Below are 23,146 nucleotides of genomic sequence, written 5' to 3' on the forward strand. Positions count from 1 at the left end.
ATAAACACACAGAAATCAGAAGTCTCCCTATATACAGACTAACAACATACATGCTGAGGTTGAAATAACTCCTATCCACTATTGCCTAAAAAAAATAATAATAATAAAATACCTTGGAATAAACCTAACCAAGAAAGTGAAGGATCTCTACAATGAAAACTTTAGAACACTCAAGACAGAAATTGCAGAAGACACTAGGAAATGTGATCAATGTTGTGAAAATGTCAATCTTTCCCAAAGCAATCTACACATTTAATGCAATCCCCATCAAAATTCCAATGACATTTTTCATGGAAATAGAAGAAAGCAATCCTAAAATTCATTTGGAAGCACAGAAAACCCCTAATATCAAAAACAATTTTGAGCAACAAAAACAAGGCTGGTGTTATCATCATACCTGATTTTAACCTATATTACAGAGCCATAGTAACAAAACAACATGGTACTGGCACAAAAACAGACATGTAGATCAATGGATCAGAATACAGGGCCCAGATGTAAGTTTAGGCAGCTACAGCCACCTGAACTTCAATAAAAATGCCAAAAATAGTCATTGGAGAAGACAGCCACTTCAAAAAATGGTGCTTGGAAAACTGGATATTTATAAGTAGAAGGATGAAAATAGATATTTATCTCTATGCACAAGAATTACATCCAAATAGATCATACCTTACTGTCAGACCTGAAATTCTGAAACTGCTAGAGGAAAAAGTAAAGGAAACTCATCAGCATATTGGTATAGGCAATGACTTTTTAATATAATCCCAGTTGCTCAGCAAATAAAACCACTGATCAACCACTGGTGCCTCATGAAATTACAAAGCTTTTGTACAGCAAAGGACTCTGTAAGTAGAGCAAAGAGGCAACCTATAGAATGGGAGACTATCTTTGTCAGCTATTCATCTGACAGAGGATTAATACCCAAGATATACAAAGAATTCAAAAAACTAAACAATAAGAAATCAAACAACCCAATTAACAAATGGGCTATGGAAGTAAAGTGAGAATTCTCAAAAGAAGAAATTCAGATGGAGTATAAACATCTAAAAAAAATGTGATACATCTTCAGCCAACAGGGAATGCAACTTAAAACAACTTTGAGATTCCATCGTACTCCTGTCAGAATGGTTGTTATTAAGCAAACAAATTACAATAAACGCTGGCAAGGATGTGGAAAAAGAGGAACCCTCTGTACTGTTAGAGTGGGGATGTCATCTGGTCCAGCAATTGTGGAAGTCTGTATGGAGGTCCTTGAGACCGCTAAAATTAGATTTCCCATATGACCCAGCTATACTACTCCTAGGCATATATCCTACAGATTCATAGCACTACCTTAGAGATATTTGCCATCCATGTTTATTTTATTTTATTTTGTTTTGTTTTTGTTTTTTGAGGTAGGGTCTCACTCTGGTCCAGGCTGATCTGGAATTAACTCTGTAGTCTCAGGGTGGCCTTGAACTCATGGCGATCCTCCTACCTCTGCCTCCCGAGTGCTGGGATTAAAGGTGGGTGCCACCACACCCAGCTCCCATCCATGTTTATTGCCGCTATATTCACAGTAGCTAGAAAATGGAACCAGCCTAGATATCCCTCAACTGATGAGTAGATAATGCAGATGTACATTTGTATAATGAAGTTCTATTCAGCAGTTAAAAAAATGAAATTATGGAATTTGGAGGGAAATAGATGCACCTGGAAAGGATTATGCTAAGTGAGGTAACCCAGGCCCAGAAAGTCATATGTGAATCCTAGCTACAAATTTTTGGACTTGTTTGTGAGTTGGAATCAAACTCAGTAACAGAGGCCAATAAACTAGAAAGGGCTTTAAGGGAGCAAGGAAAAGGAAGGACTTAAGGATGTGGCATTGTATATATGTAAGTAAAAGAACATTGCTGGGGGTGGAACGGCCCAATTGAGGTCAGGGGAAGGGACTGAGTAAAGGATGGGTGTGGGGAGGGTTAATAAAAATCTAAGAGTATATGAATAAGTAATATGGAAATCTACTGTTTTGGACAATGGTGTACCTAGAAGCCATAGATTGTAAACAGAAAATTTTCAGTACTGAGGATGGGATACCTTCCAATGAGTTGTTGCCCAAGGAGGTCCCTGATGATGCCAAAACATTACAGAGCCATTGCTCAGGCTCTTGATTTCTCACCAGGAATATCTTTAGATAGTAAGACCCTGTTGCTGAAAACTCCACATGCTTAGGCTGCAAAATCACTGACAAATCTTGCTAAATCTAAGCTGAAAACCTCCTCCGTGTAGAGCAGTTGACAGAAAGCTAGAAAAAGCTATGCTGCATGCAGCCTCATGGGAGAAAGAGAAGTCATCAGTATAGATAAACAACAGTGTATACTGCAAGCCTTAAGTTGTGCCAGCCAGGTCAAATGAGCCAACAGGTACAATAGTGGCATATCTGTTGTGGGGGAAACCAGCTGCTCTCTAATTATACTGGAGGTCCTACTCCACAGGAGGGAATAGATACATGCCTGATAATCAAAAACCTATGACAAGGGAAGTCATGAAACCTAGGGGTGTAATGCCTGCTGGTGTCTGGCTAAATACATATATTATACTCATCAAACTGCCTGGCTAGCACTTCTTTTAATGTTCATACCCATATATTTTTTAAAAAAATTATTTTTGTTCATTTTTATTTATTTATTTGAGAGTGACAGACAGAGAGAGAAAAGGGAGAGAGAAAGAGAGAGAGAGAGAGAGAGAGAGAATGGGCACACCAGTGCCTCCAGCCACTGCAAACTAACTCCAGACACATGTGCCCCCTTGTGCATCTGGCTAACATGGGTCCAGGGGAATTGAGCCTCAAACTGGGGTCCTTAGGCTTCAAAGGCAAGCGCTTAACTGCTAAGCCATCTCTCCATCCCTCATATCCATATATTTATGCTACTCTTACATTTGGTTAGAGAAGCTTCTCTTTTCACATGGCAGTGACCTCTGGGATGACTCAAAGGGCACCACAGTGCTGAGAAGTAACAGAGGAGTGCTCAGCACTGAAACATCTCCAAGGTTCAGGGTCCATTGCAGAAGAGGTTGCAGAAAGAATGTAAGAAGCAAGGGAAGAGTAGGACTCTTACAGTACAGTCTTCTAAACGCAAAATGACCTGAATATCTATGACTTTACAGTGCCTGGCTGACTATCATAATAGGAGGAAACGATGATGAGATCAAAATAAAAGAAATTTATTGAGAGAGGGAGGGGATATGATGGAGAGTGGAGTTGTAATGGAAATGTGGGGGGAATTATCATGGTTTATTTTCTGTAATTATGGGAGTTGTCAATTCCTTTGGTTCATATTTGTATCTTCCTTTCGTTGCTAAGACTTTGTGATTTTGTACTTGTTTCAAGAATGCTCATGATTATCAAAGCATTTTTGTAATAGATTTTAATATTTGTCAAAATCAAATTTGTATCATCACAGAATTTGTGTTTATTGTCTTTTATTGTTTAAGTTAATATTTTCATGATTTTTGGGTTACCCAATAATTTGGGACTGTATCTTTGGTATATTGTGTGTTATGAGACTGGATTTGTTTGTTCGTTTCTTTTGAGGTAGCATCTCTCTCTAGCCCTGGCTTACCTGGAATACACTATGTAGTCTCAGAGTGGCCTCAAACTCACAGCTATCCTTCTACTTCTGCCTCCCAAGTGCTCGGATTAAAGGCATGAACCACTACGCCCAGCTGAGCCTGGATTTTATTTTAAAATTTTGTTTTAGGGGCTGGAGAAATAGCTTAGTTATTAAGGTACTTGCTTGCAAAACCAAAGGACACAGGTCCGATTCCCCAGTACCCATATACAGCCAACTGCACAAGGTGGCACATGCATCTAGAATTCTTTTCAATGGCTAGAGGCTCTGGCATACTCTCTCTCTCTCTCTCTCTCTCTCTCTCTCCTTTCTCTCTCTCTCTTACACACACACACACACACACACACACACCCTTCCTCTTTCTTTCTCCCAAATAAATAAATAAGCAAATAAAATATCTTTTTTAAAAAAGAATTCTGTTTTAGTATATTGACAACCTGCTTTGATTCAGGGTAAGCAGTCTTGTGACTGTGGTTCCCATGCAACTTAGTTTTCAGAGCTCTTTCGGGGCTCGTCTGGTCTGTCCTACTTCTTTCCTACCCAGGCCAATTTGGAACCTGAGCGGTATTCCAACATGGTTCAATTCACAGAACTTGGTGCTATTTTGATCCTGATCAGTTTCCCACATGGATTGGTCAGTGTGTCTGATTCCATGTACCAATCTAAAGAACTGCTTTTTGTCAATAATTGCTATCTTTTGGGCTGGAGAGATTTCTCAGTGGTTAAGGTGCTTGCATGCAAAGCCCAATAACCCAGGTTCGATTCCCCAAGATCTACATAAAGCCAGATACACAAAACAGTGCCTGCATCTGGAGTTTGTTTGCAGTATCTAATGGCTCTGTCATACCCATTCTATCAGTCTCTCTCTCTCTCTCCTTGGAAATAAATAAATAAAATATTTTTAGAGCTGGGCATGGTGATGCACACCTTTAATCCCAGCACTCAGGAGGCAGACGTAGGAGGATCACTATGAGATCTAGGCCACCCTGAGACTACATAGTGAATTCCAGATTAGCCTGGACTAGAATAAAGCTCTGCCTTGAAAAAAAAAATTTTAAGAATTGCTATCTTTTGCTTAATTTAGGATGCTGTAGCTGGCAGGACACCTTCCAAGTGTGGAGAAGAGGAGGTGGAATTTCTTTTAATGAATATGCTTTGAGCAGGCATAGAATTCTTGTGGAAGGGGCTACCTGTTTCACAGGATTTTGACTAAAAAGTGTTATTTACTTGTGGTGATTCCAGATTCTGGCCTACTCTAGCACCTAACTGGCTATGTATAGGAGGAAAAAAGATACCCTTTAGGTTACCACCAGATTGTCTCTCTAGTTCTATTCTATTTGCCTGTTTGTGTCTCCTTCTCAAATATTTTATAGTATTTTAAGTGTAATTAGCAATAGTATAAGGATGCTATATACTTGCTCCAACCTGACTAGAAAGGAAAACCAAATATGACTTATTTTCTTACCACTCATGAAAACATTCACAATATTAACTGTATGGTTGACACTGCAAAAGTGTTTATTGACAAAGAAGTAAAAGAAAAACATGAATAGTTCCATATCTCAAAATAACAGTGAGAATATGATATGACCTTTAGAGTTTTACCATCTGATCTTAGTATGAATGCAGATAGGTTAATCAATTAACTTTCATGAGCCTCAGTTGCCCATAATGGAAGAATGTTAGCATCTATATCATAGGCTAAACTAAGATGAAATGCTATATTTAATGTATTTATCACAGTACTTATTAATGAAGACTGGAGAACTGTATTTTATATTTATTTAGTGGTCAAAACAATTACTAACTATCTGTTCTACTTATAGGAAACTCTGCCCTTAAAGACAAAGAAGACCAGTTTGGGAGAACACCGCTTATGTACTGTGTGCTGGCAGACAGACTGGACTGTGCTGAGGCTCTTCTGAAGGCAGGAGCAGATGTCAATAAGACTGACCATAGCCGGAGGACAGCCCTCCATCTTGCAGCTCAAAAGGTGAGAAGTAAAATTACTTGGAAGAGTAAACATTTTGCATGGTATTTGTTAGTTGATTTGTGGAACTATGCAATGGATGAATAATAAATAAATCATAAGTATGTGACTCAGGACTCGCAATTTTTCAAAAAAAAAAAGCAGTCTTCAAACCACAGAGTAAAGCATGGATAACTATTAATGGCTGTAACAATCGAATTTTTCTGACAAACAAAATTATCACTATGATTAAAGTACGTTACAATTGTATATATAAGAAAAATAAAGACTAAAAAGAAATGAATAAAAATAATAATATGTATTAGGCTTAAACATTGGAAATGAACATTAGTTTTTACACTTTTAATTGTTTAAATTCTCTTTATTACTTTTTTTTGGTTTGGGTTTTCTCTTTTTTTTTTTTTTTTTTTTGAGGTAGGGTCTCACTCTAGCCTAGACTAACCTGGCACTCACTCTGTAGTCCCAGGCTGGCTTCAAACTCATATTGATCCTGCTACCTCTGCCTCTTGAGTGCTGGGATTAAAGTCATGTACCACAGCACCCCACCTAAAGTCTCTTTCTTGATACTGCTTTTACAATCAAAAGTTATAATCTCTAACTCACATGTCAGAATATTTCACATGAACTATGTGATTTTATTAATGTGAACATTTGAGAAATAATAAATTTAAGAAATGTACAAAGTTATTTTTCCTTATTCTTCAAATTTGTATTTTTAAAGCTTTTATTTATTTATTTACTTACTTACTTACTTACTTATTTGATAGAGACAGAGAAGCACATAGGTACAGTGCTAGAGAGGGGCGGTGGAGAATGGGTATGCCAGCACCTCCAGCTGCTGTAAAGAAACTCCAGACACATGTGCTACCATATCTGGCTTATGTGGGTTCTAAGGACTCAAACCTGAGCCCTTTGGCTTTGCAGGCAAATGCCTTAACCAGTAAGCCATCTCTCCAGCCCCACATTTGTATTTTTGATACATTGGTATGAAAGAGCTGCTTCCTGGATCCATTAAACCAAAACCAAAATTATATAAAGGTTGTAATCTCTTTAGAAATATGTGGCATTAATATCACATATTTATAGTAAAAAATTATGTTTTAGTATACTTTCAACTTTTTTAAATTTTAAAATTATGTTACCAATTACCAGTGATTCCAAGTTTTTCAGGTCATTGTTAAGAGATCAGCTTGTTAAGTTTAAATGTATCACAAAGATAAAATGGGAAGCTTCTAAGTTAACTTGAAGACTGACATACAAACTATTTCCCTTTATAAGATGTTACTTTATAAGATATATTTCCAGTATATTTTTTTATTTTATACTATATGTTTTTGGAATAAAAACCAATGAAAAAAGAGAGATCCAGCAGAAACTATTAGAGTTATTTCTCATTTAAAAAAAAAAATATGATCAGCTAGAGCTGATTAATTGAGGGGTTAGAAAAATACCTTTTCATTAGTTGAATGCATAAAAAGACACTGACATTAAGACACACTACTGAATATGCTAGTCATATGCTCTTACATGTTAGGTCTGTCAGGTTATTTCAAGTTGCTTCTTCTGAATTTGCTTTTTATTATAGTAATTTCTAAAAAAATTCTCCTTCCTTTTCAGTGTGCTTTAACTGCTACTCTAGTATTTATAACCTTTCACCTAAGCTTGTCAGCTGATAAAATTATTCACTCAGGAAGGGTAACTGCACTTAGCTTATCAATTAAAAACACATTGGGAATGACCCTTTATATTAAGAATTTGATGCCCTTAGACTTTTCATTATGATTCATTTAACTGTGAAATTCAGCTTTTAAAAATGTACATTGATAAACAGAGCATCAAGTAGATTATGTGAGGATGAAATGAGGATTTAAATTGATTATTCAACACCATGGCATCTTTGGAAATAATGTGACCAAAATAGCTGACAGAAGGGACATGCATCACCTAACATGTTAGTTGTATTAGATTTTGCTTATTCTCATGTTCACTTACTTTTCTTTTTATTTTTGAGATAAGATTTCACTCTGTAGCATATGCATTTCTCAAATTTATGGCAGTCTTTCTTAGCTTCCCAAGGGCTAGGATTGTAAGTACAAACCACTACACCTGTCTTTCCATTTTGCCCTGTGTGTGTGTGTGTGTGTATTCTTGTGTGTGCATGTGCACCACTGTGTATAGGTATATGTGCACATAAGTACATGTATGTATGGAGGCCAGTGGATAACCTCAGGTATTATTTTCCAGGCACCATCTACTTTTTTGTAAAGACAGTATCTCTCATTGGCTTGGAGCACACCAAATAGTCTAGACTGGCTGACCAGTGAATACCAGAAAGCCTCCTGTATCCACCTCTTCAGCTTTGGGATTATAAGCATGGACCACTATGTCCAGCTCTCCTTATATGGGTACTAGCTTGCCAGGCAAGTACTTCACTAACTGAGTTATTTCCCAAGGCCCCATTTTTACTTTAATTATTCCTTAATATAGTTTCAAGAAATAAATAGAAGTAGGACACAGATTAGAACTTACATGGTTGATTTCATAAGTAACAAATTTCATGTTCTTTTAAGTATCTGATAATTAAACATGTCTCTTTTGCTGTTTGTTGTTTTACGTGCTTGCCAAGAGCAATAATGTGTCTGTTAGTTACACTGTTGGAATTTCCATAACAAAGATGGTAATTTTCTTCAGTACTCTACTCTGTCAAACCTGGGTGTTGTTTGATTTTGTGTTTAAGACAAAGCACAATTGTTATAAAATCAGACAAAGAAAGGAGTACATAAGAGTAAGATGGCAAATGACCTGGAAATTTTCAAAGACTATGTAGAAGTTATACATTCCAAGTCTATTAAGACATCCTGTTTAGGAGAATACACACACACACACACACACACACACACACACACACAGTCCCACTCTTTAGAGAACATATTTTCACCTTAAATTTCTAGGATTACCCTATATTAAACTAAACCAAATATAAGCTCACAATAAAAGATCACCAAACACATAAGGTGACAATCTTCTATAAATGAGAGTCAACATTAAAAAAAACATATTTAGGGATGGAGACATGGCTTAGTGGTTAAGCGCTTGCCTGTGAAGCCTAAGGACCACGGTTCGAGGCTCAATTCCCCAGGACCCACGTTAGCCAGATGCACAAGGGGGCACACGCGTCTGGAGTTCAAATTTGCAGTGGCTGGAGGCCCTGGTGTGTTCATTCTCTCTTTCTCTCTCCCCCTCTTCCTCTCTCTGTCTGTCGCTCTCAAATAAATAAAAATAAACAAAAAAACATATTTAATCCTCAGAAAAGATCAAATATTGGAATCACGAGAAACACAATATAAAATAACTGCTGTTGGACTGTTTAGAGGTGAAAGTGTAAGAATCCAGAGAAGCTACTCCAATGTGAGACTTTCATGATTAGGCATCAGTGCTGGCCATGATTGCTGATTTTAGATTAGCTATGCTGCTAGAAATGTGATAGCTGAGAAAAATGTATATACACTATTTGAAAGCATTAAGAGCAATTAGCAGAGATTAGAGCTAATAAAATACAATCCATCATAGAAAGAAAGCTTTAAAGTAATATCACATGAATTCTAACTTCCTTCTTTAAAGGCATTTTCCAAGTTGAGATGCAAACAAATATAGCACAAATGGCCTTACTAGGCTGAAGAAACCAAGGTGGAGCTGGAGAGTCTCTTGGCTAGAACCTGAATGGCAAGATGTTGGTGTGGAAGAAACTGCAGAGGAGAAACCCAACAATCTAGACATAAATGTCTTATAGTCATTCTCTATTGCTAAGCTGTTTTTGTTCAGGGTAAGACTCTATGAAACCCAGCAGTAAACAACAGCTGGGTGACTGAACAGCTGAGCAGAGATTTTTTTAAAAATATCCCACATTTCCTTCACATTTAATTCTTTTAGTACATAACAAATTGATTTTTTAGGGGTCCATTCTCACTTTAAAACATATGAGTAATTAATTTTGACAACGCAAATTCATTAATTTCCAGCCAGGTAGTATCTGTTGTGTGCTGGTGCCAGCCTTTTATACCATGCACTTCCTATGCTTTTATTTTCCAGCTGCAAGGCTATAAATTTTGGAGGGACATATAGGAAGCATAAACATTAAAATCATATCATCAAATATCTTAGGAGGACTAATGGCCACCAACACTATTTCTACAGTATCAACAGTCTAAATATATAAGTAGTCATTACTGACCTGTGTTGATCAATTATTAACTTGTGGTTTTAACTATAATACTAAACTGATTTTGTTTCATTTTCTTGGGTTTCTTGGTGGGAAAGCTCATGTTTTCATAGTATACTGTTCATATCTCTATAAGAACCACATTGCTTTACATTGTAATTATTGTTTGCTTTTCTGCTAAAAAGTTTGGAGATCCCAGAAAGAATTTTGTTTCATTTATTTTTAATCCCTCTAAATCTAACATACCTGATATGTCTAGTTGAATAAATTTTATACTATTTATATAGAAAGGCATTAATGCAAATACTAGACACTTCGACTATTTAGAAACATTGATTCAATTTCAAAATACATAGATGTGGAAAACCTTATTGAACTCTGCTGCTTGGCTTTAACACATACTCACTTCTCTAGAAACAGATTGTTGCTAGTCCAAGGAGCTAAAGAAACAGTACCTGTGAGGATAAAATTCATCTTATTATGCTGAACATATGAACCTAATTTGTTTCCCATTTGGTACCCTTGGTTTAATCCAAGAAAGCAATTGGTCATAGCCTTTCTGAGATTCTCAAGAAAAGATATCTTATTACTAGAAATATTTTGCTTCAGAGAACCTCCTTATTTCTCTTATGGCCACAGATATATCTATTTGCTAATAAAGGGTATAAAAAGATTTGTTAATTCTTATACAGTTTAATGTTCTAGGAGTTTATTAATTTGCCTTGAAGAAGATTAAAATCATCTACTTTAAAATACTATATTAAACACAAAAATTAGAGAAACTTCAGATTGTGACTATATTTCTCATTCATAAACAGATTTTAGCATATCTCTGAAAACTGAATCTTAAATGGTTTTATTATGTAAGATGTGCTCCCTCCATGTTAATTATTTACAAGATGTAAAAGAGGACAGGGGGTTGGAGAGGTGGTTCAGTTGGTGAAGTGCTTGCTGTATAAGCATGAGTACAGATCCTTAGTACCTATATAAAAATGAGGCACAGACATGTAAGTCCATTGCTGAGGAGGGAGATGATAGAATCCCTGGGGCTTATTGGCTCACTAGTCTAGTCAAATTGGTAAACTCCAGGCTTAGTAAAATACACTGTCTCAAAAAACAAAAATAAGATAGACAGCAATTGAGGAAGACACCCAACATTGACCTCTGGCCTCCACATATACATGTATATACATATGTATGTGCTCCTGCACACAGACACACATGCATACACACATGCACACATACAACATATGAGAGTGAAAGAGAGTGAGAAATAGAACAAAATACCACTGACATTTTTCTTGCAGGAAAACTTAAGATTTCCTTTATTTTGTATGTGCATGCACACACAGGTACACCAAAGGATGTGCTGTCCAGTCCCCTTCAACTTAATTTTCCTGTATTCCTCCTGAGTACATACATACATCTACCATAACTTACTACCATGGTTCCAATTAAGCTGTTGGAGGGTAGAGTCCATATCTTACTGGATTTTAGTTACAGTCTGCCACTTAATTGTCACTGTTTGTTTAATAAATATACAAATTGGCCAATAAGTATGAGTACCACATGAATTTATTATGAAACTTGAAAACTATTGAAGTTTAAACTTAGTTTCTTAAGAAGTAATGCTTATCTACCTTAATTTCTTCACCTGCAAGATGGATAGAATAGAATAATACTTTTCTGTAAAGTGATGGATAGAATGGAATAATACTTTTTTGTATGTAGGAGTGATGAATCCTTAAACTTAAAGCCATTTATTAGAAAAATATGCTCCTTCCCTAACTTTAAAAAAAAGAAAAGAAAAATATGCTGCTAGAAATATGTTATTAATACTTTTGCTACTAGTCAAACTACAGTATTGGTGTAGACATCAGATTACTATTTGGAGATCACTAGATGTCAGAGGTGGGATTTTTTCTGGTTTGTCATTGGATGAGGAAACTTAAGTCCTTAATATCTCTCATATCCATTCGTCTGCTGTCACTCCCTAAGTACCTCTCTCTCTCTCTACCTGGAGATTGAACCCGGGACTTCATGCATGCTAGCCAACTGCTACATCCCCAGCATCACTTTTCTTCCCTTAAAAAAATAATTTGCTGCTCTCTTTGCCTCTCATATATTTGGTCTTATTTTATTAATTTATTATTCTAAGTGAACATACAGACTAGAAGATAATCTAAAAGACATTCAGATATATTACACTTAGAAGGAATAAAACTGAATATTTCTTATTTTTTCTTTTTTGCGTCACATTTTTTAAATAAAACAAACAACATAGATACATTTGAAAACTATTTATCTTCCAAGATTCTGTTTCCCTGTCTCCTTAATCTGTTTTCATTTTCATAGTTTCAGTTGCCATGCATATTTTTCCGACACATACTCATACACTTAAGCAATATTATTTTGCATTCTTAAAAATCTTTAAATAGCCGGGCATGGTGGTGCATGCCTTTAATCCCGGCACTTGGGAGACAGAGTTAGTAGGCATGAGTTTGAGGCCACCCTGAGATGACATAGTGAATTACAGGTCAGCCTGGACTAGAGTGAAACTCTACCTCAAAAAAAATAATCTTTAAATAAATGGTATTATACCATGTATGTCATTCCCCAACTTGCTATTTTATAATTTCCTGTTGTTGGTTTTTTTAAAGACTTACTCATGCTGACACATGTAGCCTTATTTCACAAAAGATTATGTCCAAATGCCCAAAAGATACATAAAAATGTATACAACATCATTGCTAATTAGGAATATGCAAATAAGGACATGATACTCAACCACTGGCATGTCTAAAGTGACAAAATTGCACAGTCGGTATTAATTGGTGGTGAGGATATGGAGCAACTAGGAGTCTCAACATTTTAAGAGAAGGTAGGTAAATTGATGTATCTACTTTGAAAAACTATAGAAGAAAGATACTAAAAACACATAAATATAAATTTAAATCCTATTAATACCTCAGGTACATGAGTGCCTCTTTCCACAAAAAGATATGTAAGGGGCTGTATAGATGGGTCACTGGTTAAGAGTGCTTTCCATGTAAGCATGAGGGTCCATGGGGGCCTGAGACCACCTGAGTTTGGTTCTTCAGCACTGACGTAAATATCTGTGAATGATCACACACACCTATAACCTCAGTCCTGAGGGGTGCAGGAATCAGAGAATTGCTGGGGCTTACTAAATGTCAAGCTCCAGAATCAATAAGAGACTCGATCTTAAGGAAACAAGCAGGTGAGGGAGGGAGGAGGCATGTCTGACATTCTTCTCTGGCCTCATATGCATGCATAAGAGGCAGTGCATCAGCACACACACTACACCACACATATACCTCAAAAGCACACTCAAAACGATGTGTGAAAATGATGTGATGGCTTTATTCTTATAAATAAATTTTATTTATAAATAAATAAATGAATAAATGAAATGAATTTTTGTTTTCTTTTTGCAGTTTTTTCTTCTTTTTTTAGTGTTTGAAATTTATTTTCAAATGCTTAGGGAAGAAGGGAATAGGCTGGCATGCACATAGAGGGGATTCTTTGTTAGAGGAAAAGAGGTCTATGGCATTTCTTCAGGGATTCTCTCTTAATCTATCTGTGGTATTACATTAATCCATGTACTTTATGAAACCATCGTAACAACTTTTAAAATCTGTAGCTTTAAGACTTGAATCTTAAAATGAAAATTACCCCATGAAGATTTTCAGTCAAGAATCATCCCTTCTACAAGTGGTTGAAATCATTGCTGAAGCCTCAGCTCTAGTGTCAAGCCTGGCTACTCTTGGATTCCATTCTTGACCTGATTGAAGAGGTGAGGAGGAGGCTGCGAGTCCTTTTTCAGTCTGAATACTTTGCCAGCACCAATATTTTTTAAACCTCTAATACAGTGTTATCAGTCCTTGGTAGACAGCATTCATCCAAATTCTGTAGACCTCCTACCTCTTCCATCAAATTAGCTGTGGTGAAGCTTCCTAGTTCCTAGTTCCTAGATGTCAATGTCATCACATTCTATTTTAGCCATCCATTTGAGTGGAGAACTAGTGATATGATTGTTCTGGCCACAGATCTGGAGAGTCATGGTCAAGTTTCTCAAAACTTAGCAAAGATGTTTCCATATCTGTCCCATCTGTGGGAGATGACATCTTCCAACCCATGTCACCTTTTTTGCAGTTTTAAGAATCAAACACAGGGCCCTGAACATGCTAGACCAGTATTGTATAATTATTTGAACTACACCCCAGGTCCACTGTTTTAATCTCTTGGCTCAAACAACCCAAATATATACCAACAGACATATGTAAATAAATTGTATTTATACTACACAGTTACAAAAATACTACTGATAAATTCATCCCCATTACTGAATTTTATAAATACAGTGTTGAATGAAAGAAGTAACTTTTTAAAATTTCTATGCTATTTATATAAATGTCAAGAACAGAAGAAACTAATTCATGGTTATGGTGATTCAAATCAGATTTGTAGTTACCTATATAATGGATGATGTACTCAGGAGGGACATGGAACTTTCAGGGATGCTGGAAATGTTCTTTTTTTCTTTTTTCTTTTCTTTCTTTCTTTCTTTTTTTTTTTTTTTTTTTTTGGTTTTTGGTTTTGTTGAGGTAGGATCTCACTCTTGCTCAGGCTGACCTGGAATTCACTATGTCATCTCAGGGTGGCCTCAAACTCATGTGATTCTCCTACCTCTGTCTCTCAAGTGCCAAGATTAAAGGCATGTGCGCCACCATACCCAGCATGGGAATGTTCTATCTTGATCTATGTGGTAGCTACATAAACACTTATCAATATGAATTCTTTTGTTTATTTGTTTTTGAGGTAGGGTTTCACTCTAGTCCGGACTGACCTGGAATTCACTATGTAGTCTCAGGGTGGCCTCAAACTCACAGCGATCCTCCTACCTGTGCCTCCTAAGTGCTGGGATTAAAGGCGTGTGCCATCATGCCTGGCTAAATTATTATTAAAACAGTAAAAAAAAAAAAATCCAGAAGTTGATAACCATTACTTATAAATAGGATGAGCATATGGAACCAAGAATGGTTCCTGGCATGGGCACAGAAGTGCTGAGGTCACATTTCCCAGCCTGAGTTTGACGAGCAATGAAAACTGTGTCCGTGCTCCGATGCACAGGTCTTAAACTTAGATGTACACCATGATTGCCTGGACAGCCCATGGAAGGCTGAGACCATCCCAGCCTTTTAAACTCAGCCTGGGGCTAGAGAATTTGCTCATCTCAAAAGTTCCCAGGTGAGGGCAATGGTGCAAGCAAAACCACAGTTCTATTCTTTTTTTTTTTTATTTTTATTTATTTATTTGAGAGCGATAGACACAGAGAGAAAGACAGAGAGAGGGAGAGAGAGAGAATGGGCGCGCCAGGGCTTCCAGCCTCTGCAAACGAACTCCAGACGCATGCGCCCCCTTGTGCATCTGGCTAACATGGGACCTGGGGAACCGAGCCTCAAACCGGGGTCCTTAGGCTTCACAGGCAAGCGCTTAACCGCTAAGCCATCTCTCCAGCCCCTATGCTTTTTTATCATGCTTTTGTATGTGTTCCCCCATTTTCTTTTTAGAGACATGGTCTCATGTAGCACATGCTAGCTGAAAATCCACTAGGTAGCTGAGAATGACCTTGAATTTGTGTTCCTCCTGTCTTTACCTCTGGAGTACTGGGATTACAGGACTGTCATCATGCCCTGTTGATGCACTGTTGGGGATCAAATGCAGTGTTTTGGGCATGTAGGCAAGCACTCTGCCACTGAACCACATCCCAGGCCTGTTTGCCCCTTTTCAGTGACATTGGTAGATGCCAACCTCCTAGATTAATGTCTCTTTTGGCTAATATTCCTGACTGTATGTTTTAAAATGTCATTTATTTATTTATTTATTTATTTACAAGCAGAGCTAGAAGATATGGGCATTGGGGCCTCTTGCTGCTATAAACAAACTCCAGATGCATGCAGTTCTTTGTGCATCTGGCTTTCCATGGGTACTGGGGAATCTGTGACCAGAGACTTTGCAAGCAATTTTCCTTAGCCACTGAGCAATCTCCCCAGTACCATATCCCTAACTTATTCATAGAGGTAGGATAAAGCACTTAAGTAACAATTCTGAAAGTAAGTTATTAGTTGAAAGGTAAACAAATTGAGTTGTAGGTCCCCACGTGATATCTTGGTATTAATAATTAATATACTTTTTTTTTGTTTTTTCAAGGTAGGGTCTCACTCTAGTCCAGGCTGACCTGGAATTCACTGTGTAGTCTCAGGCTAGCCTCAAACGCACGGTGATCCTCCTACCTCTGCCTCCCGAGTGTAATTAGTATAAATTTTGATAGACCTTTAAAAAGTAATTATTTAAATGTGTGTGTGTATGCATACATGTGCATACATGCATGTGTTTGAGTGTGTGTGTGTTTGCACATGCACCAGGGTATCTTGCCTTAAATGGATGGTTTGGGAATTGAATCTAGGTCTGCAGGCTTTGAAGAGAACCTATAACCAATGAGCAATCTCCCCAGCCCCTAAATTTTGAAAGGCTAGTTTTGGTCTCCAAAGTGAGAACTGTTTTGTACTTGTTAGTACAAATGGTAGCTGTAGGAGTAGATAAAATGCCCAACTATAGTGTATGTGTGTTGTATAGAAGGAGCCAGGACTAGAAATAGGAAGCACCAACATTGAAGTTTTACTTAAGAAAACTAAGTTTACAAAGGAGACAACAAAATGAAGAACTAGATCAGTGTGGTGATCGTGGAGCCAAAGGATGCTTCTTGCAAAAGAAGACCCATTTCTGTTTCATCTTACCTATACTAAGATTTGAACTGTACTTTTTACACTAAGGACTCAATAAGTGCTTACAGAACTAATGAAGAAACATCTAATATGGTTAGAATTGAAAGCATCCATTGGATTTTACAGTTTGCAAATGACCTTAACAAATATAGTGCTAATGGGTAGACACAGAAAGTAGGTATATGTGCTAGTTTTTATGTCCCCCATAGTCTCAGGAATTTTATTAAAGATTGTAACGTGGGTCTCCAGCCACCTGGCTAGAGGAGGTTATCAATAGAGTATAGATCCCGGGGCACAACCCTGCTGTGTGAAAAATCTGAGCTCTGGAGCGTTTGTATGTGTGCTGGTGCTGGTGTTTTGCTTGCTGCAGCTTTTCTTTCTATGGAAGGGAGCCAGCTTTTTCCACCACCTGTGGAACTGTTCCTGGATCCATGAGCTTGAAATAAATCCCTTCCCCCTCTGAACTGGGTCTGGTTTGGATGTTCATCTCAGCAACACAAAGCTACCTACTACAGTATCAATCTTAGTAGCCAGAAAATGAAGACTTGAAGTTAGTAAATGTGTATTGGTCTTCCAACATGAAACTGAGGAACAGGGTAATGCAGTTATTGATTAGAAAAACTTTCAAAGTGAGAGACTGTGTATATGGTAAATTTTAATAAATAATAGCATCAGCGACACCCAATATACTCATCACTTAGTTTCAGTAATTATTAATTCATAAACTTGATTCATCTGTGCACTTTGTTGGCCTATTTTAAGGCAAATCACAGACATCATCAATATTTCAGCATATATATAAAAGGTAGAAGTATTTTTATATAATTTCCATCATACCATGGTACCAAAAAGTAAATTAACAATAACTCAACTTATTTTAATAATATTTATTATTTAATGGTAATATAATAATTTGTAACAATCTAATCAGTATTCACATCTTCCTGTTTGCATCTTAAACTTTTTGAAAAGTGGGTTTAGTCTGGAGAGATGATGGTTCAGCAGTTAAGGCACTTGCCTGCAAAGCCTAATGACCCAGGTTCAACTTCTCAGTACCCACATAAGCCAGATGCACGAAGTTGCACATGCATTTGGGGGTTTGTTTGCAGTTGTTGGAGGCTCTGATGTGCCAATACTCTCTCTGTCTCTCTCTCTCTGCTTGCAAATATAAATATAAAAATTTTTAAGTTGGTTTATCCAAATAAGGATCTATACATTGCATATTGCTGGTAACTTTTATTTTATTTATTTTTTATTTATTTATTTATTTTGGTTTTTCGAGGTAGGGTCTCACACTAGCCCAGGCTGACCTGGAATTCACTATGGAGTCTCAGGGTGGCCTCAAACTCACAGCAATCCTTCTATCTCTGCCTCTTGAGTGCTGGGATTAAAGGCATGTGCCACCACACCTGGCGCTGGTAACTTTTTTAAACTTTCTATTGACAACTTTCATACATATATACAGTATACCCTGATCATAGTCCCCTCCCACCACCTTCCTTCATTCCTCCTCCCCAGTCTACCTGTGGTGACTTGAATGAGATATTCCCCACAGGCTCATGTATTTTGAACACTTGATCCCCAGCTGGTGGCAATTTGGGAAGGCTGTGAAGCCTGGCTGGAAGAGGTGTGCCACTGAGGGCAGACATTGAAGTCCAGCCCTATTTTGTGTTCAGAGTTCAGCTCACTCTTTCTGCTAACTCCATGTTGATATGTGAGCCAGCTTCCTGCTCATGCAATTCTCCCCCCCCCCCTCAATCCCACCATGGATGAAGCTTTTCCTGAAGACTGTAAGCTGAAATAAACCCTTTCCTCTCACAAGATGCTTTTGGTTTGTTTTGTCCTAGAAGGTAACTGCCACGCCACCCTCTACTGAACTCCTTCTTTCCAAGTAGTCCCTCTCCGAATTTGATGTTATTTCATTTTTCACCCCCATATTATGCATATGTTGTAGCTGTAGCAACAGTGACTATGAGGTCATAAATGCAACTACCACTTTGTGTCTGGAAGATAGCATTGCAAAGCACTCCTCTGCATGCTATGGCTCTTCACTTCTTTTCTCCACTTTTCAATAATGGCTTCTAAGTCTTGAAGGGTATGATAACGATTTCTAATTTAATGCTGAATACTCAACTGTCACTTCTTCTTCCCAGCACTTGGATGATTTTTAGAGTCTCCCTAATGGTCATGGTCATCTGAAAAGAGAAGCTTCTTTAACCAAAAGTGTGAACAGCATTGATATCTGGGCATAGACATATATTTAGAGGTCAGTTTGGTTGGCATAATATTATTGATTTTGGCTGGTAAATCTTTTTGTTAAGAATGTTAATACATGAAAATACTAGAAATTGCACATATTTCCATTGAGTTATTCTCTTATGTCCCCTCTCATGAATGTGCCTATCAGTCTTTGTGGGGAATGGGGAGACAATGCCTCAGACTACACCATTATACCTTATAGATCTTACTTTCTTTCTGACCCCTCTTCCACAGTGTTCCCTGAGTTTTGGGAGATGTGTTATAAGTCTCTTTTGAGTTGACTTCTACCTAGTCTCTAATTTTCTACAGTATCTGCTGTGATCTGTCTAGAAGAGGTTCTCAGGGTAGCAATGAGAGCAGCACTCATGTTTAATCCTTGGCTGGTATATTCTTTAAGTCTCTTGTAGTTTTACAGATAGATGATGACTATGTGAACATTTAAATTATAAATGAAAGGAAATATCAAAACCTTAGGTAAAATGCTGGGCATAACTCATGCTTATTGTCCTAGCTAGCACTCCAGAGGCTAAGGCAGAAAGATTGCTAAGAGTTCCAGGCAGCCTGAGCTACATAGTGAATTCCCAGATTAGACTACAGAGTCAAACTGTCTCATAAACAAAACAAAACCAAAGGCTAGGTGGCACATATCTTTAATTCCAGCACTTCATCGGCCATGTTATGAGGATCACCATGCGTTTAAGGCCACCCTGAGACTTCATAGTGAATTTCAAGTCAACCTGGACTACAGTGATACCCTACGTTGAAAAACCAAAATAATAATAATAATAATAATAATAATTAGGTAAAGAGGGAATGATTGCTGGATCAAAGTCCCTGGAAAAGTAGAAAAAGAGCCTTAAGTATAGCTGGGATTCTTAGGTTCAAACAAGTAAGTTTATTTGCTCAATGAGTGAATATACCATGAACTTAGGATCTAGCTGAATATTGTTGGTAACTAGTTATAAAATTCTCCAGAAATTATTTTCATTTTATAAATAAGAAAACAAGGAAGACTGAGTTTCATATCTGAAAGCGTATAGTAGGAGATATTTTGGCCCTAAAGTGGTGGTTGGGGGAGAGGTACAGTATTTTTTTTCTGAGGCAGGGTTTCACTCTAGCCCAGGCTGAACTAGAACTCACTTTGTAGCTTCAGGCTGGCCTCATACTCACAGTAATCCTTATATATCAGCTTATGAAATGCTAAGAATAAAGGCATGCATCACCACACCAAGCTCAGCTGCAGTATTCAAAAAATTATTTGTGTGTGTGTGTGTGTGTGTGTGTGTGTGTATGTGTGTATACACACCAAGGGTGTCTTGCCTCTGCAATTGAATGCCTGTCTGGCTTTATGTGGATGGCTGGGGTATTGAACCAAAGCCATAAATCTTTGCAAACAAGCTCCTTTAACCACTGAGCCATGTCCCCAGGCCCATTGCAGCAATATTTTAAATGGAGAATATATATGAAATCACCTCTGTTTTTATGCATCCTCAATCTTTACCTTATCCTTCTATATAACCAACACATATCTGCCCCACTGTTGCCAAGATAAGTCATTTGTTGCCCTGATAACTTACATGGCATATACATGAAAATATTCCTAGATCTGAGATTTGACTCAACCTACAGTGACAGAAGGCTTTCTAGGACTCCCATAATCTTATCCACAGGCACAGATTACCATGTATAAATGTTGGCATTTTTGTTCAAACGTTTTTGTTGTGTATGACATACTATTACTCATACTTTTACATATGTAAATGTTTTTATTAGGTGCTACTAGGCCTTCCTATGGTGTATTAACTCAGTCAATCCTAAAACAGTTTGACACATGACCACTCTACCACAATGTATTTCCAGTGAATATCTGGATAGTAAACACCCAGTGATAGTTGATGGGGTTTTGGATATTAGTATACCTCAGAAGAAGGACACATTTGTGATATCCTCAATGCTTAATACTATAAGAAACCCTGAATACATGAAACCTTTATATTTTATAATCTAAATGATCTCTTGAGAAATCTGTAGATTAACATTGAGCATCGTGGCTTACACCTATAATTCCACTGAGGCAGGAGGATTGCTGTGGGAAGGCCAGCTTGGATTACATAGTGAGTTCCAGGAAAACCTGCACTACAAGTTGATGCTCTGTCATTTTAAAAACTTTGCATTAAAGTGGATGATATAAGCCGGGCATGGTGGCACACGCCTTTAATCCCAGCACTCCTGAGGCAGAGGTAGGAGGATCACCATGAGTTCAAGGCCACCCTGAGACTCCATAGTGAATTCCACATTGGCCTGAGCTAGAGTGAGACCCTACCTCAAAAAACCAAAATAAATAAATAAATAAATAAAAATAAAGTGGGTGATATTATAATATGATTTCAATCCTAGCTGAGCTTCTTCTAGCTTTTTCCAGGCAGGGAAAGTCTTGTTCCATATTCCATTTTCTGGGTTTTTCAAACTAACATTGTTTGTTCTCCTCCATGGATTAGAGTTTTTAAATCTGTTTTTGTTTTGCTTTGTTTTGTTTTTTGTTTTTCCAGGTAGGGTCTCACTCTAGCCCAGGCTGACCTGAAATTCATTATGTAGTCTCAAGGTGGCCTTGAACTCAGAGATCCTCCTACCTCTGCCTTCCGAGTGCTGGGATTAAGTTTTTAAATCTTATCTCTGACCTTTCACATATTTAGTATCTTAAATGAAAATTGGTGTCCCAGTGAAAACCAGCATTGTTCTGCTTGTAAGTAAATCCAAGAATTAAAATCAAAACTTGTCTCTACATTAACACTTTGATCATTCTTTTTTTTTTTTTTTTTCAAGGTAGGGTCTTACTGTAACCCAGGCTGACCTGGAATTCACTGTGTAGTCTCAGGGTGGCCTTGAACTCATGGCAGTCCTCCTATTTCTGCCTGAGTGCTAGGATTAAAGGCATGTGCCACCACACCTGACTACACTTTTTTTTGTTTGTTTGTTCGTTTGAGGTAGGGTCTCACTCTAGCCCTGGATGACCTGGAATTCACTATGGAGTCTCAGGGCGGCCTCGAACTCATGGCGATCCTCCTACCTCTGCCTCCCAAGTGCTGGGATTAAAGGTGTGTGTCACCACACCCGGCTGATTATTCTTTTTTTTTAAATATTTTTTGTCCATTTATTTATTTATTTATTTATTTGAGAGCAACAGACACAGAGCGAAAGACAGATAGAGGGAGAGAGAGAGAATGGGCGCGCCAGGGCTTCCAGCCACTGCAATCGAACTCCAGACGCGTGCACCCCCTTGTGCATCTGGCTAACGTGGGACCTGGGGAACGGAGCCTTGAACCAGGGTCCTTAGGCTTCACAGGCAAGCGCTTAACCACTAAGCCATCTCTCCAGCCCTGATTATTCTTAATGTAGCTGCACGGATAAAATTTAATAATGAGGAGCAATATGCTGAAATCATTAGTTTCACTTTGAAATTTTCTGACATGATTCTACCATGAAAAAATAAAAGGCTCCAATTTAGTTTCATAATGGCCTTATAGTAGTTAGAATCTGCTTTCTGTGTAACTGACTAGTGCATAATTTGGTCAAGTTCGAGGAAGCCTCATTGTCCTTTGCAGTCAGGAATTACAACCTCAGTGCTCTTGATACTGCTATTGTGCAAAGAAACTTCAGATTTTCCCAAAACTTACTTCCTCAGACTCCTGGTTCTTTTAGCCATGAATAATTCCAAAATCCAGTGTTTTCATCAAAACTCCAAGGAAGCACATAAGGGTTTCTTTCTTATAGACCTGATTCATTGGACCCAGAGCTCCTTCCTTGGACTCCCATGGTTGTTCTTTACTGGGTGTTATCTGCCTCTCAAACACAGTGGAGCAGACTTGAAGATTGTATCTTAAAACCTACATGGCTTGTAGAATTTCGTTTTAAACACAATCATGTTTCCTATGACCATATGCATTGCCATAACTTTTATCTCTTTGCTCACCCCTACTTTTACCAAGTCATGAAAAGTATCTGCTTTCCATGAATACATTCTGTGATCTCCACAAGCCCAGATTCCCATGGAAACTGATCAAAAACTAAAAGGAAAAGAATGAGAATATATTGAATTTCCCTGAGACCTACAGCTTGTTTTTCATTAGGTTCATGCTGATTTCTTTTAAACTCTGGGCACAGGGCCAACAAATATTTTTATGGCTGATAAAAAGGAACTTCAGATCCATTTTCTTTCATTTAACCTTTTAGAAATTCATTTTCAATGTAACATCAATTC

The 23,146-nt window shown here is 37.6% G+C and overlaps 1 protein-coding gene across 3 annotated transcripts in view; it reads left to right on the forward strand.

Annotated features, from left to right (window-relative positions):
• Positions 1-23,146, forward strand: part of Invs (inversin) — a 165,961-nt gene that overhangs the window by 32,231 nt on the left and 110,584 nt on the right. For all 3 annotated transcript variants that reach the window (XM_004656962.2, XM_045157860.1, XM_045157861.1), the window contains one exon: positions 5,438-5,604. In XM_004656962.2, coding sequence (XP_004657019.2) covers positions 5,438-5,604 — 167 coding nt within the window. The remainder of the gene's footprint in view (positions 1-5,437; positions 5,605-23,146) is intronic.

This window comes from Jaculus jaculus, chromosome 1 (genome assembly GCF_020740685.1).
Source record: "Jaculus jaculus isolate mJacJac1 chromosome 1, mJacJac1.mat.Y.cur, whole genome shotgun sequence".
NCBI classification, from domain to species: domain Eukaryota; kingdom Metazoa; phylum Chordata; class Mammalia; order Rodentia; family Dipodidae; genus Jaculus; species Jaculus jaculus.